Source organism: Musca vetustissima, unplaced genomic scaffold, assembly GCF_032173495.1.
Source record: "Musca vetustissima isolate MV318-11 ecotype Yass unplaced genomic scaffold, APGP_CSIRO_Mvet_v1 utg123488, whole genome shotgun sequence".
Lineage (NCBI taxonomy): Eukaryota > Metazoa > Arthropoda > Insecta > Diptera > Muscidae > Musca > Musca vetustissima.
In genome coordinates this window covers 11,154-27,026 of record NW_026879708.1, presented here as the reverse complement: position 1 = coordinate 27,026, position 15,873 = coordinate 11,154, and the positions used below count along the sequence as shown (strand labels likewise).

The window sequence follows — 15,873 nt, the reverse complement described above, 5'->3', positions numbered from 1 at the left end:
AGCTTGGGAGAGATGAAATACCTTGACATGGATTTAAAGTTTACAATGTAAAGGTATTGAATAAAATTATTTAAAAATTTGATAGGCCCTTCAAAATATTGTTAAAAACCAGTAAGGAAAGTAGTAAAGTCGGGCTGGGCCGACTATATGATACCCTTCACCACTTTGGGTATATTCTACATATGTATCCCAACAGACGACGCGTTTTTGTTATATATCGATATCTGAACCGACTTCAGGGAAAATTGCCAGAGACTAATTTATATTCCTTCAGTACGTTGTGTCATTCGGCCTTGCTATGGATCTTTTCACGCAGCTTAGCAACCTCATGTTAGACTTAATTTCAGCACTTCAGTGGTGTTGGCGGTTTATTTGGGATACCATTTGTATTTTGTTTTTATAAAAAACAACTATTTATTAGTGGAGAATGTGTGGCATTGATTGCCGAGAGGAAAGGCAGGGAAGACCATGGTTTCGGATCACGCCACTGATCCTCATCAGTTCCCTTAGTTTTTTGTTGGGATATTCTCCCCAGAAGCTATTGCTTCTCCCCAGAAGCTATTGCTTCCTTTCAAACCCAAATGTCTCTTGTAACAAAGCGAAGTACTTAGCTGACCAACGTACCCTATACCAAAATTGGTGCAAATCGAAAGATATATAGGGACTTTGGTCCAACAATTACATAAAATCGGATAAAATCGTAAATCTAAACCGATTTTCATGAAACTTAGCACAAATTATTATAGACCCAAATGCTAGTACGCTATGCCCAATTTCGTGCAAATCGAAAGATATATAGGGTCTTTGGTACACCAATTACCTTAAATCGGATGAAAATATATATGGGAGCTATATCTAAATCTGAACCGATTTTCAGGAACTTTGCACACATCATTCTAGACTTAATTCAGTACGCTATACCAAATTTCGTGCAAATCGAAAGATATATAGGGAGTTTTGTACACAATTTACCTTAAATCGGACGAAGATATATATGGGAGCTATATCTAAATCTGAACCGATTTTCACGAAACTTGGCATACATCATTCTAGACCTTATTCATTACGCTGTGCCAAATTTCGTGCAAATCGAAAGATATATAGGGACTTTTGTACACAATTTACCTGAAATCGGACGAAGATATATATGGGAGCTATATCTAAATCTGAACCGATTTTCACGAAACTTGGCATACATCATTCTAGACATTATTCATTACGCTGTGCCAAATTTCGTGCAAATCGAAAGATATATAGGGATTTTATTACACAATTTACCTTAAATCGGACGAAGATATATATGGGAGCTATATCTAAATCTGAACCGATTTATATGAAATTTTACACACATCATTCTAGACCTAATTCATTACGCTGTGCCAATTTTCGTGCGAATCGAAAGATATATAGGGACCGTTTACATTAAATCGGACGAAAATATATATGGGAGCTATATCTAAATCTGAACCGATTTTTCCCAATTTCAATAGGGTTCGTCCTTGGGCCAAACAAATGAGCTGTGCCAAATTTCATCCAATTCGGATCATAAATGCGACCTGTACTTTGTTTACAATTTAACATCTACAGACGGACGGACGGACATGCATAAATCGACTCAGAAAGTGATTCTATGCATACTCTCAAAAGGAAACATATGCACAAAGACATAATACCCTGTACCACAGTGCGGTGAAGGGTATAAATACCCGCCTTTGAAAGCCCCTCTAAATAATTAACTAAAAACCACGCCTTTGATGGACCCCCTCTAAAATAATTTAAAAAACGGAATCCTTTGATGGACCCCTTCTAAATTAATTTTTAGAAAATCCACGCCTTTGATAGGCCCTCCAAAATAATTTTTAAAAATTTCACGCCTTTGACATATATTTTTTAAATCCACGCCCTTTTTCGCTTCACATCCCCCACATTTTCCACTTTAAACAATTTATCAATACTACATCTAAATAAATATACTCCGCTCAAACACGCACACTGTCATCTAACCTAGGATCCACATTGAAATTGATCCAATCGTGGACCAGGCGAAAAAAATCAGAACTTTCCAAGTAAACACAGGCACAAAGCCAATTAGTTGTCTAAAGACAGCTAACGGAAATGATGCTAGTCAGAGATGCCAAAACGACACAAAATTCCACCTAACTGGAGATATACGTGCGAGCATCTAGGGACCGACACAACACACATCCTGTAGCAGTGATTTGGAAAAATGTTGTCTGTAAACGATTGTAGGTAAAGGCCATGTATGTGCGTGTGTAACACAAATCAATGGGGCGGTCATTTTTTAAGATTTGTGGGATGCCAATACCAACAAAAAATACATAGCTAGCCAAGTTTATTGGAACATACGAACACACACGCCCTCCTACATACTTATATAAATATATTTATAGGGAGCTAAAATCTGTCTGGGGAAAATCGAAATTCCTTTAATTTAATTCATTAGCACGTGACTATTTGGGGGAGAAAATACAGCGACAAACAACAACAACAATTTTGAAATTGGATTTATTGGCTGTTTTTGTTCTCCTCTGCTGCATTTCTTCCTATTACCTTGGAATGTGTGTGTGCGTTTCAATTGTAGCAAGCGCACCTGCGTTACTCAACACATTTTCCAATGTAATTGAATTTTCTTTGGTAATTTTCAAAAGCTGCTAATAGATGAGGAGCTTCTTTTTTGTCACAGGGGATTTTAAACAATCGGAAACAATTGTTCTCCAAAGTGAAGGAAGAAGGTCGAATGTTATAAAAAAACAGTTGCTGTTTTGAAAATTTCTCGAAAAATATTATTTAATAAATCCACGCCTTGGATAGGGCATCGAAAAATATTATTTAATAAATCCACGCCTTGGATAGGGCATCGAAAAATATTATTTAATAAATCCACGCCTTGGATAGGGCATCGAAAAATATTATTTAATAAATCCACGCCTTGGATAGGGCATCGAAAAATATTATTTAATAAATCCACGCCTTGGATAGGGCATCGAAAAATATTATTTAATAAATCCACGCCTTGGATAGGGCATCGAAAAATATTATTTAATAAATCCACGCCTTGGATAGGGCATCGAAAAATATTATTTAATAAATCCACGCCTTGGATAGGGCATCGAAAAATATTATTTAATAAATCCACGCCTTGGATAGGGCATCGAAAAATATTATTTAATAAATCCACGCCTTGGATAGGGCATCGAAAAATATTATTTAATAAATCCACGCCTTGGATAGGGCATCGAAAAATATTATTTAATAAATCCACGCCTTGGATAGGGCATCGAAAAATATTATTTAATAAATCCACGCCTTGGATAGGGCATCGAAAAATATTATTTAATAAATCCACGCCTTGGATAGGGCATCGAAAAATATTATTTAATAAATCCACGCCTTGGATAGGGCATCGAAAAATATTATTTAATAAATCCACGCCTTGGATAGGGCATCGAAAAATATTATTTAATAAATCCACGCCTTGGATAGGGCATCGAAAAATATTATTTAATAAATCCACGCCTTGGATAGGGCATCGAAAAATATTATTTAATAAATCCACGCCTTGGATAGGGCATCGAAAAATATTATTTAATAAATCCACGCCTTGGATAGGGCATCGAAAAATATTATTTAATAAATCCACGCCTTGGATAGGGCATCGAAAAATATTATTTAATAAATCCACGCCTTGGATAGGGCATCGAAAAATATTATTTAATAAATCCACGCCTTGGATAGGGCATCGAAAAATATTATTTAATAAATCCACGCCTTGGATAGGGCATCGAAAAATATTATTTAATAAATCCACGCCTTGGATAGGGCATCGAAAAATATTATTTAATAAATCCACGCCTTGGATAGGGCATCGAAAAATATTATTTAATAAATCCACGCCTTGGATAGGGCATCGAAAAATATTATTTAATAAATCCACGCCTTGGATAGGGCATCGAAAAATATTATTTAATAAATCCACGCCTTGGATAGGGCATCGAAAAATATTATTTAATAAATCCACGCCTTGGATAGGGCATCGAAAAATATTATTTAATAAATCCACGCCTTGGATAGGGCATCGAAAAATATTATTTAATAAATCCACGCCTTGGATAGGGCATCGAAAAATATTATTTAATAAATCCACGCCTTGGATAGGGCATCGAAAAATATTATTTAATAAATCCACGCCTTGGATAGGGCATCGAAAAATATTATTTAATAAATCCACGCCTTGGATAGGGCATCGAAAAATATTATTTAATAAATCCACGCCTTGGATAGGGCATCGAAAAATATTATTTAATAAATCCACGCCTTGGATAGGGCATCGAAAAATATTATTTAATAAATCCACGCCTTGGATAGGGCATCGAAAAATATTATTTAATAAATCCACGCCTTGGATAGGGCATCGAAAAATATTATTTAATAAATCCACGCCTTGGATAGGGCATCGAAAAATATTATTTAATAAATCCACGCCTTGGATAGGGCATCGAAAAATATTATTTAATAAATCCACGCCTTGGATAGGGCATCGAAAAATATTATTTAATAAATCCACGCCTTGGATAGGGCATCGAAAAATATTATTTAATAAATCCACGCCTTGGATAGGGCAACGAAAAATATTATTTAATAAATCCACGCCTTGGATAGGGCATCGAAAAATATTATTTAATAAATCCACGCCTTGGATAGGGCATCGAAAAATATTATTTAATAAATCCACGCCTTGGATGGGGCATCGAAAAATATTATTTAATAAATCCACGCCTTGGATAGGGCATCGAAAAATATTATTTAATAAATCCACGCCTTGGATAGGGCATCGAAAAATATTATTTAATAAATCCACGCCTTGGATAGGGCATCGAAAAATATTATTTAATAAATCCACGCCTTGGATAGGGCATCGAAAAATATTATTTAATAAATCCACGCCTTGGATAGGGCATCGAAAAATATTATTTAATAAATCCACGCCTTGGATAGGGCATCGAAAAATATTATTTAATAAATCCACGCCTCAGTTGGCCATTGAAAAATATTATTTAATAAATCCACGCCTCAGTTGGCCCTTGAAAAATATTATTTAATAAATCCACGCCTCAGTTGGCCCTCGAAAAATATTCTTTAATAAATCCACGCCTCAGTTGGCCCTTGAAAAATATTCTTTAATAAATCCACGCCTCAGTTGGCCCTTAAAAAATGTTCTTTAATAAATCCACGCCTTGGATAGGCTCTGGAAAATATTCTTCAATAAATCCACGCCTCAGTTGGCCCTTGAAAATATTGTTTAATAAATCCACGCCTTGGATAGGCTCTGGAAAATATTGTTTAATAAACCCACGCCTTGGATAGGCTCTGGAAAATATTGTTTAATAAATCCACGCCTTGGATAGGATCTGGAAAATATTGTTTAATAAATCCACGCCTTGGATAGGCTCTGGAAAATATTGTTTAATTAATCCCCTCCTTTTATTAAGCCTCGAAAATTATATTAATTAAAACTGCACGCCTTTGGCTTTCATAGGCCCTTGAAATTATTATTTTAATATCAATGCCTATTGATCCGATTGTCCTTATGGCCTTCGGTTACTTTCTAATTGTTTTCAACCAAATAATTATTTCTTCTTCGTCTTATTTTCTTTTCACAATCATTTATTCAATTTCATCATACCATGATCCTGTTTGTGCTTCTCCAATGCCTCTAGCATTGAATCCAAAAAATCGGGTAAATTAATTGTTGCCTTACAATCAAAATCAACATTATATGTGTGAGCGGCATGGGCCAAAAATGGTAACTTCCTCAAAGTTCGGCCACTTAAGCCTTTACTGCGCACAGATAACTCCTTAAGTAATCCCTCATGTTTATCATCACTTTGCAGTGATTCCGCACTTTCAATAATTCCAACACGTATTAATTCCGTAATCATTGAATCATAAATTTTCCGTATAGCCAATTCATTGGGCAAGCCGATATATTGTTTAATATCAGCTCGATCCAAAAATGCCATATCAATTGTGTCAGCTAAATTCGATGTGGCCAAAATCAAAACATTCGGATGTTCCTTAATACTATCCAATTGTGTAAGCAGAGCATTTACAACACGCATAGCATCTCTTGGTTCTTGTCCCGACATGCAATCGCGGGCATATGCCAATGACTCCACCTCATCGATGAGGACACAGACCAAGCTGTGCGAATCCTGAATGATTTCCTTGATCTTGCCAAAAAGACGCATAACCAATTTACCACTTTCCGAGAACCATTTGGAAAATAGCGAATGGGAATTGATTTCAATTAAATGGGTATAACGAAATATGGGACGACATCGGATGGATAATTTTTGGGCCAATGCCTTGCACAGACTCGTCTTGCCAGTACCTAAAAATAGAAAATTTTAAACATTAAAAAAATGTGAAAATATTGTATATTGAATCTTACCTGGTGGTCCGTGTAGTAATATTAGACGATTGCAGGACACCACATTTGTATTGACATTATGTTGGGAAAACATTAATGCCGAGAGAGCAAATTTGAGCAGTTTCTCTTTGGACCCTTCATCGTAAATCAAATGTTCCCATAAACCAACAAACGATTTTGAAGGCAACAACCAATGACTGGATGAAGGTATGGCCTCTGCCTCTGATTCCGCTTCGAACATTTCCATTTCCATGGGTCTTATTTGTGGCCAATAAAAATGGAATATGAAATACTCAACATCACTGGCAGAAGAAAGCTAAGAAATAAAGAAAACACAAAGAAATAAAAAAATAGATTAGAGGGGCGGATTTTTTAAATAATAATTTTTAAACCCCTATCAAAGGTGTGGATGTATTAAAGAATATTTTTCGATGGCCTATCAAAGGGGCGGATTTATTAAAGAATATTTTTCGAGAGCCTATCCAAGGCGTGGATTTATTAAAAAATATTTTTGAGAGCCTATTCATGGCGTGGTTTTATTAAAGAATATTTTTCCACAGGACCTATCAAAGGCTTGGATTTTTTAAAGAATATATCTCCCCAGGACCTATCAAAGGCGTGGATTTATTAAAGAAAATTTGTCGGCAGCCTATCCAAGCCGTGGTTTAATTAAAGAATATTTTTGAGAGCCTATTGGTTTTATTTAAGAATATTTTTGAGAGCCTATCCAAGGGATAGATTTATTTAAAAAAATCCCCAGAGCCTATCAAACATCCTATCCAAGGCATAGATTTAGAATATTTCCCCAAGGCCTATCAAACATCCTATCCAAGGCGTGGGTTTATTAAAGAAAATTTTTCGACAGCCTGTCAAGGGATTTATTAAAGGCTATTATTCGAGAGCTTATCAAAGGATTATCCATAAACAAACCAAATGTGGTCGACATAGTACCTTGCTTAGATATTGTCCTCGGGAATACCCCTGCCAAAAGAAGTCCAAATGTACATGGGCGAAACTTATCAGGCTTATAAGCCAGAATGGTGCAAACCTTATTCGGCACAAATTGATGGATCGATACCGAACACAAGCCCACAATGTGGACTCTGTCCACACGACAATTTTCCGCAGGGTATATGCGAATTGCTCAATGCATATGAAGGGATCTCATATTATGTCTATAAAAGAGGTGCTTTTTAGAAGAGGTATCATCTTCTGTCTACAAAAGGGGTCTGTTATTTTGCCTATAGAAGTGATCTATTCTTCTGTGTATGGAAGGGGCTTGGTCTTCCGTCTATAGAATGAATATCTTCCTCTGTCTTTAGAAAAGGACTTCTATCTGAGGAATGGACATAGTTTTCTATTTGTAGAAGGCAAAAGTCGATTTCCTTACATTTACATAGAATATACGTCAACTTCTATATATAGAATAGGTTTCTTTTAAATCGACAAGTCATCTCTATTCTCATATTGAAGACCCTATCAAATTCCCATTACACCCTTACCTCTCCATCCTTTTTACTTTCACATTCCAGTAAAATACTTTCAATGCATTTCAGCGGCTCCTCTTCCAGATCTTCCGGCGATAATTTAATAACCTCATTGAATGGTAGCTGTTTCCTGGCCAACAAATTCCTCAGCGGTCCTTCAATCAGCGACTGTAATTCTTCCAATCTTTTGCTAAACACCAATGAAGGAAAAATTTTATCAATTAAATTATTTAGGACAATATTCCACTCACTTACCCTGGTAATAATTTTACACAGACCTCCACGTGTACAGCTCGCTTGGAGGTAATCAATTTCATGTTTAATTTAGTTTTTTTTTTATTTGCAAATACTTTCTGTGTGGCAACAAACTCTGCCAACTGATCTTTTCATGTTGTGTGTATCTTACAATTTGCGTTGCTGTTGTTGCTTGCTGTTGTGTTTACATTTTTCGCAACAAATGTCATGTCATGGCACTTTGAAAATACGCGCGCGCCATATGTTAGAGTTGCCAACTAGAATTTGCCATTGTCTGCCCGGCAGTGGTTTGTGCATGAACTAATCACAATGCTAATGGGGTTATTGTGAATGGAATTTTTAAGGCAATGTAGAGTGCTTATTCCCGAGCACAAACAATTGTGAATATTTTTAAATTATTAAATAATAAAATATTCTGGAAAGAGAATTTGTAAATGAAATTAATATTTTTAAAACCTTTAATAAAAAATAAACTTAAAAATATGGACCTGCTGTTGTTAGAAAGTGGTGAGTATTTTAGTGCTCCTCGTATCATAATTTTTTTTCTCAGAAATCTTTAGATGACGAACTAGAAAACCGATTTATGTAGAAACAACAGCATAACTTCTTTGTCTTCCGGTACATTAGGTTCAAATCCAAACCAATTGGACAAAGTTTCGAGAATCGGTAAAATAAAGACTAAAATGCAGTGCATCAATAATCCTTCAAAGTAGCACCTATATATACCCCGTCATACAAAGCATGGATCTTCGCTACTTACGGAAGGAGATTGGGGAGCATACTCAGATTAAATCTGGGATACGATAATTGTCATCGAGGGAACAGTGGCTCAAATGATGGAGGAAAGTCACTCTTCTACTGATGCTGGCGTGGTTGTCCTGGCACCATCAGTCAACTATAGTATTAACACATTGCTCTTTTGTTGGAAACGAAGAATGAACTACCTAATACTACTACTTTGCATTTTATATCTGTAAAATATCTAGTTAACATTGTTTTGTGTAATTGTCATGGTATACAGAAAATTATAAAATAAATTTTCATTCGTTGTGAGACCTTTAATATAATAACAGGTTATGGGCCCTTCCGCGTTTTAAACTCGAAAATTAAGAATTATTTGTACACGATCAGAGAATAATAGCGAGAAAGGCAACGAATATGCAATTGGAGAAACTTCGCGGAAGCGAAAACTTTGAAGACTGGAAGTTTGCAGTAGAGGCATATTTCCAAATGAAAGGTCTGTGGAAATCCATTCAAGGGACCGAAGATAAAGAAGACAAGAAAATTCAAGCCAAGCCAGAATTAGTCTTATTGATTGAGAAGTCTGTTTACCCTCATATACGAGAATGTGCGAGTGCAAAAGATATATGGACTGCATTAGCAAACATTTATGAGGACAATGGCCTGGTCAGGAGAGTTGGATTAATTCAAAAATTCTGCTCAACAAAATTGAAAGATTGTTCAAATGTTGAGGAATATGTAAATGAGATAATTAACTCAGCGTCCAAATTAAGGGCTGTTGGACTCAACGTAGATGAAGAGTGGATCGGATCAATGCTATTAGCTGGATTACCTGATTACTATACGCCTATGATTATGGGTATTCAAAGCTCAGGTATAAAAATAACTGGTGACGCTATAAAATTGAAAATATTGCAAGATGTGAAGAATGAACCAACTGAAATGGCTCTAGCTGGCAACAAAAAGAGAATTGGCAAGTATGTTAAAGGACCCAAGTGTTATAATTGCAACCAATACGGTCATATAGCCGCCAAATGCCCAAACAAATCATCCAAGAAAGCATTTACAAAGAAAGATGGTGGGAATTCTGCGATGGGAGCGTTTTCAGTACGTAAACTGAATAACAATGATTGGTACTTCGATTCCGGCGCTACAGCCCATATGTGTTCAAGTAAGGAATTTTTTAGTGATCGATATGAACAAACAACTTCTGAGGTAATCATAGCAAATAATTCTTCAATGCGTGTTAATGGAGTTGGAAATGTCGACATGGTTTCATTGGTAGGAAACTCCAGGAAAGAAAACGTTACTTTCAAAAATGTTCTGCACATTCCGGATTTGTATATAAATCTATTGTCCGTTTCAAAAATTGTTGAAAACGGATACAAAGTTGTATTTGATGCAAAAGGTTGCAGAGTTATCAACAATTGTGGCGATATTATTGTTACAGGAGATTTGGTTGAAGGAATGTTTCGCATGAATTTTTCAAGTAACAAAGCAATGGTTTCTCAATGTAAGATTGAAGAAGGTAAATTGTGGCATAAGCGAATCGGTCATGTGAACAATGAAACATTGAAGAAAATGGCATCAGGGGCAGTTATTGGAATAAATTGTGAGCAAAGTGAAGAAAATTGTATTTCTTGCTTGAAAGGGAAAATATCAAGAACCCCATTTAACGATACTGGAACTAGAGCTAACGGTATATTAGATTTAATTCATACAGACCTGTGTGGTCCAATGGATACAAATTCCATTAGTGGTTCTCGATATATATTAACTTTTATAGATGATTACTCGAGAAAAGTTTTTATATATTTTCTCAAACGGAAGTCTGAAGTGACTGAAAAGTTTCTCGAATTCAAAAAATTGGTCGAAAATCAAACAGGAAGACATATTAAGTCGTTAAGAAGCGACAACGGAACTGAATACTGCAATGAAATGATGAGACGCATTTTTGTTGAACACGGTATTTATCACCAAACTACGGCACCATATTCGCCTCAGCAAAATGGTGTATCTGAAAGAATGAACAGAACCATAATAGAAAAAACTAGGTGTCTTCTGATTCAATCCTGCTTCCCCAAGAAATTTTGGGCTGAAGCGGCAAACACTGCAGTTCATTTAATTAATTTAACACCGACGAAAAAGCTGAATGAAATTTCTCCGGAAGAAGTATGGTCAGGTAAGAAGCCCTGTTTAACGTATCTTAGAGTGTTTGGATGTAAATCCGTGATTCACATCCCAAAGCAAAAACGAAAGAAATCGGATGCAAAGGGAAAAGAAGTTTTATTTGTAGGCTATAGCAATTCCAAAAAGACATCGTTTCTTTGATCCCAGTAGAAACATCGTTGAATTAAGTAGAGATGCCAAGTTTTTGGAAAGTCATTTCTACGAAGATATGCCAAAAGACGATGCAAATTTTTATTATTTTCGCCGATGCGATTCAGTGGGGGAAAGAGCACTTAATGAACCTATTGATGAAGATGCAACTAATGTACCTAATCATGGTGATGCAAATGATGATACATTGCAAGGCTCAAATTTTCAAGAAATAGAAGAGAGACAAAGTGATCAAGAAAATTCAGAATGTGAATACTTTTCAGAAGAAACGGATTGTTCAACTTTTCTTGGTTTCGACAATGTTTCGGAAAATATGAATCAGAGATCATCAGATACGGGAATCGCACCGACAAATAATATAAGAAGATCAACAAGAATTTCAAGACCGACAACAAGATATGGATATGTGTGTCTCGTATCGAGTGAAGATGAGGAACCAAAGACGGTACAACAAGCGTTGGGAGGAAACCAAAGCCAAGAGTGGAAAAAGGCAATGGATGATGAACTAGCAGCTTTATCACAAAATAAAACTTGGGAAATTACTAAATTACCAAAAGGAAAAACACCAATAGATAGTAAATGGTGCTTTAAGGTGAAACGCAACTCGAAGGGAGAGATTGAGAGGTACAAAGCTAGGCTTGTTGTGAAGGGATACTCTCAAAAATATGGAATAGATTACGAAGAAACTTTCTCTCCGGTGGTGAGGTATTCCTCAATACGTCTACTTTTACGCTTGGCAGTTCAGCATGATCTTGACATAGACCAAATGGATGTAGTAACAGCTTTCCTACAGAGTGAATTGAAAGGGGAAATATATATGAAAATTCCAGAAGGTCTTGAGGAAAACACAGGAAATGTTTGTAAACTAAAGAAGTCGTTATATGGCCTTAAACAAGCCAGCCGGGTGTGGAATAAGAAATTAGATGGAACTTTAAAAAACATTGGACTAACACAATCTAAAACAGAACCCTGTGTATATTACAAATTGAACGGAACAGAAATAACATATGTCGCTATATATGTGGATGACATATTGATTTTTTCAAATAATCTTGAATCCAAAAAACATATTAAGAATTGTTTGTCAAGAAATTTCAAAATGAAAGATATTGGTGAGGCAAGTTACATTTTGGGTATGAGAATCACAAGAGATCGCGAAAATGGAAAATTGTGGTTGGACCAGGAATTGTATATTAAAGGTGTATTGAAAAGATTTAATATGCAAAATTGCAATTCTGTTTCTACACCATTAGATGTCAATAAAAAATTAACAAAAGATATGAAATCTTCAAAAATGGACCATAAAGTACCTTATCAAGAAGCTGTCATAAGTTTATCTTATGCTGCTCAGGTCAGTCACCCCAATATATCGTATGCATTGGGGGTTCTGTCAAGGAACAACAATGAACATGGAAAACCGCACTGGGAAGCTGTCAAACGGGTAATGAGATACCTCAAAGGCACAGTGGATTATAAACTTCAATTTTCGAAAGATGACACCGAATTTATAGAATGTTTTTCTGATGCTGACTGGGCAGGTGACCTTGATGATAGAAAATCTACTTCTGGGTATATTTTCAAATTTCAAAATTGCTGCATTTCATGGAACTCGAAGAAACAATCAACAACGGCATTGTCTACTACTGAAGCCGAGTACATGGCAATGGCTGCATCTGAGCAAGAAGCATTATGGTTGGGATCACTATTTAAAGAGCTTGGAAATTCTTCTTTCATCAGTATCAAATGCGACAATCAAAGTGCAATAAGTTTGAGTCATAACAACACATACCATGCACGATCAAAACATATTGATATAAGACACCATTTTATCAGGGAATTGGTTGAAGATAAGAAATTATGTGTCGAATATCTAAACACAAACGAGATGATCGCCGATATTTTTACAAAGCCTTTATCAAGATTGAAACACCAGTATTGCTGCGATGTGATGGGATTAGGAGTTCAATCTAGTGGGGGTGTTGGAAACGAAGAATGAACTACCTAACACTACTACTTTGCATTTTATATCTGTAAAATATCTAGTTAACATTGTTTTGTGTAATTGTCATGGTATACAGAAAATTATAAAATAAATTTTCATTCGTTGTGAGACCTTTAATATAATAACATCTTTCAATACATAAAAGACCCCTAACAAGTTCTCGGGCTTAGTTGCCATTTCATTGTAATGGTTCACATCAAATTTGCCTAATCCCACGGCGACCGGTTCGATGTATCGGATTGGCTTGAAGGGATTCTCTGTCCTGGGGCTGTCACCTCAATGGCTACATTCTGCATGCCAGCTGCTAACACTTTTGGTCTGTGCGAGGAGAGAAAGAATCCCCGGATCTTGGTTCTCTTCCGTTTGTCGGTGCTGCATCGACCACAGATTAACCTTGGTGAGATGTAATAGATGAATGGGAATCGTAAATTTCCGCGGCTGTTCAGGTATTAGCCGAATTCAGGACTACCGTTGTAGGATTTATTTTGCTGCGTCAGCAAATGTCCCAGTGTGTCCTCACCATCTTCGTCGTCAAAGTTATCGTCACCAACGTCTTCGACGGAATATGAGACACCCCAACTGTCTCCTCTACAGCAGACGCATAACCTGACACATTTTTAATTGTTATGGACTTCGAAACAAATCAAGGAATCGCCGAGATCCAGAAAACCATGCTGACAGATACTTGTAGCTTATACCGCAGCAATTGGTTACAACGTTTTCCGAAACTACTGTTGCGCTCTATAAGCGGATGTGGAGGAATTACGGAATCCCTGAGCCTTGGGTCTTGCTTATGAGCGTGATGAACTCCGTCGATCTAACACAGCAGATCCCAGGGTCAGGGAATTCACAATGGGTCATCAGCAGATTAGTCCCGGGGCATAATCGGAATAAATGGTTGAAGCATCTAAAGTTGCAACATCGGAATCGGTGTGAGTAAACTGTGGGTTACGGTTAAGTCGCTCTCGAATCCTGGTGAGAATGATGATAGGATTTCAGTCACATTTAGCCACGAAACTGCGAATGATCCGAAATATGTTGAGCATTCTACGGCGAATCGAAGAGTACTACGTCGCATAAGATATCTTCCCGCCGAGGAGTACCACCACCGTTTACAATGGGTGATGTTGCATTTGTCATTCGTAGCGCTACGACAACTAAAGCGTTGGGCCCTAACAGATGGATATTCTGTCAGAAACCGCTGCACGAGCCCGGATTTGAGTACCTGACCAAAGTCCTTAATTTGTCGATACCCACTCACCAAGTAATGATGCCAGGTGAATCATACAGGTCGATTTCAATTTTTTTACCAGTAGCGAAGATTCTTGAGGTGTTACGCCTCCCCAGCATTAGGGAATGCTATCCAGTTGCCAAACATCAACATGGGTTATGTAAACAACACAGCATAACAACAGTGTTGCATGTAATTTTCACACATAAGTCGAGGACTTCGTCAGAACCGGACCTGCTATAGAACAGTGTTGGTAGGACTTGACCTATCAAAAACCTTTGATACCTCATTGTCTTTAGGATATCAAGAACACTTCTCTTTGATAATCAATTATTTGTGTGATCGCCAGTCGTGAAGTTCCGGAATAAGAAGTCCAAAACCCGTAGAGCAAATTGCTCAGGGTGGAGTGATATCTGCGGAATTGTTTAACATCTAACTTTCTGCTATGCTATGTCCTTCAGACGGTATTGATATCGTTACGTATGCAAATGATTGTACTATCATGTTGTTGAGGACATATGTAAGTCTTCAAATCGTCCGGGCAAAACACAGCTGCGATAAGTTGAAAAGTAGGAACAAGGTCCTTATGTCGCTTGCTGGCAGCACTTGGGGCCCAAATAAGGAAACCTTGTTGACCACTTACAAAGCTAGAGTTCGGCCTGTGGCCAGTAAATGATGATGAAGTATTCAGACTTGTCAAAACGATGCAACAGGCGAAAATCATCCCCTTGCGCACCTGCTTGGGTGCTTCAGGGATAATCATCCTAACAGTTATATGGTGAATAAAACTCCCCCACCCAGGCATGTCAGCAAGGCTCTGCATGACTTACAGAGGTTCAACGTTATAAAAGGGAGCCTCTAGATCAAGTTGCCTATCGAGCCGGTCTAAAGTATTCATACTGATGCAGTTACCGCAGCGTTAAAGGAGCTCAAAGCTCTTCCCACACCTATCGCAGATGAAGAACGTCTGCTGCTCAGACAAACCAGACTAATATTGGCCCAATTAAGTATAATGTTTAACGATCTATTTGCGATCAGCTGAGAAGTAGAGAAAAAGTCCTCAAGTTGCTAGCCGTTAGGTGATCGACGCTCGTCATCTGGACACACCCGGTTGCAATTCGGAGTGCATTATTTTCGGATGTTTGCAATGATCTTCATTGTGTGTCGCTAAGGAAAGATGTCCAGACTGGGACAGCATAATTCAGGATGGAACGACCTATAGCCTTATAAGTCGTTACCAACGTTTCTTTATCCTTACCCCAGGAGGTGCCAGCCAAAGCTTTCAGAACTTTATTCCTAGCTTTCACTTTCTGGTTGATGTAATTGGAATGCGAGGAGAAATGAAGGAGTCTATCGAAGACCACCC

The 15,873-nt window shown here is 37.1% G+C and overlaps 1 protein-coding gene across 1 annotated transcript; it reads right to left on the bottom strand.

Annotated features, from left to right (window-relative positions):
- Positions 1 to 5,666: 5,666 nt before the first annotated feature.
- On the bottom strand, positions 5,667 to 6,735 carry LOC133324808 (pachytene checkpoint protein 2 homolog). Its single transcript, XM_061533644.1, has 2 exons — positions 6,473 to 6,735; positions 5,667 to 6,412 (listed from the first exon to the last, which is right to left on the bottom strand). The coding sequence occupies exons 1-2, from the start codon at positions 6,702 to 6,704 to the stop codon at positions 5,682 to 5,684; spliced, it is 963 nt and encodes a 320-aa protein (XP_061389628.1). The 5' UTR covers positions 6,705 to 6,735; the 3' UTR covers positions 5,667 to 5,681.
- Between the last annotated feature and the right edge of the window lie 9,138 nt (positions 6,736 to 15,873).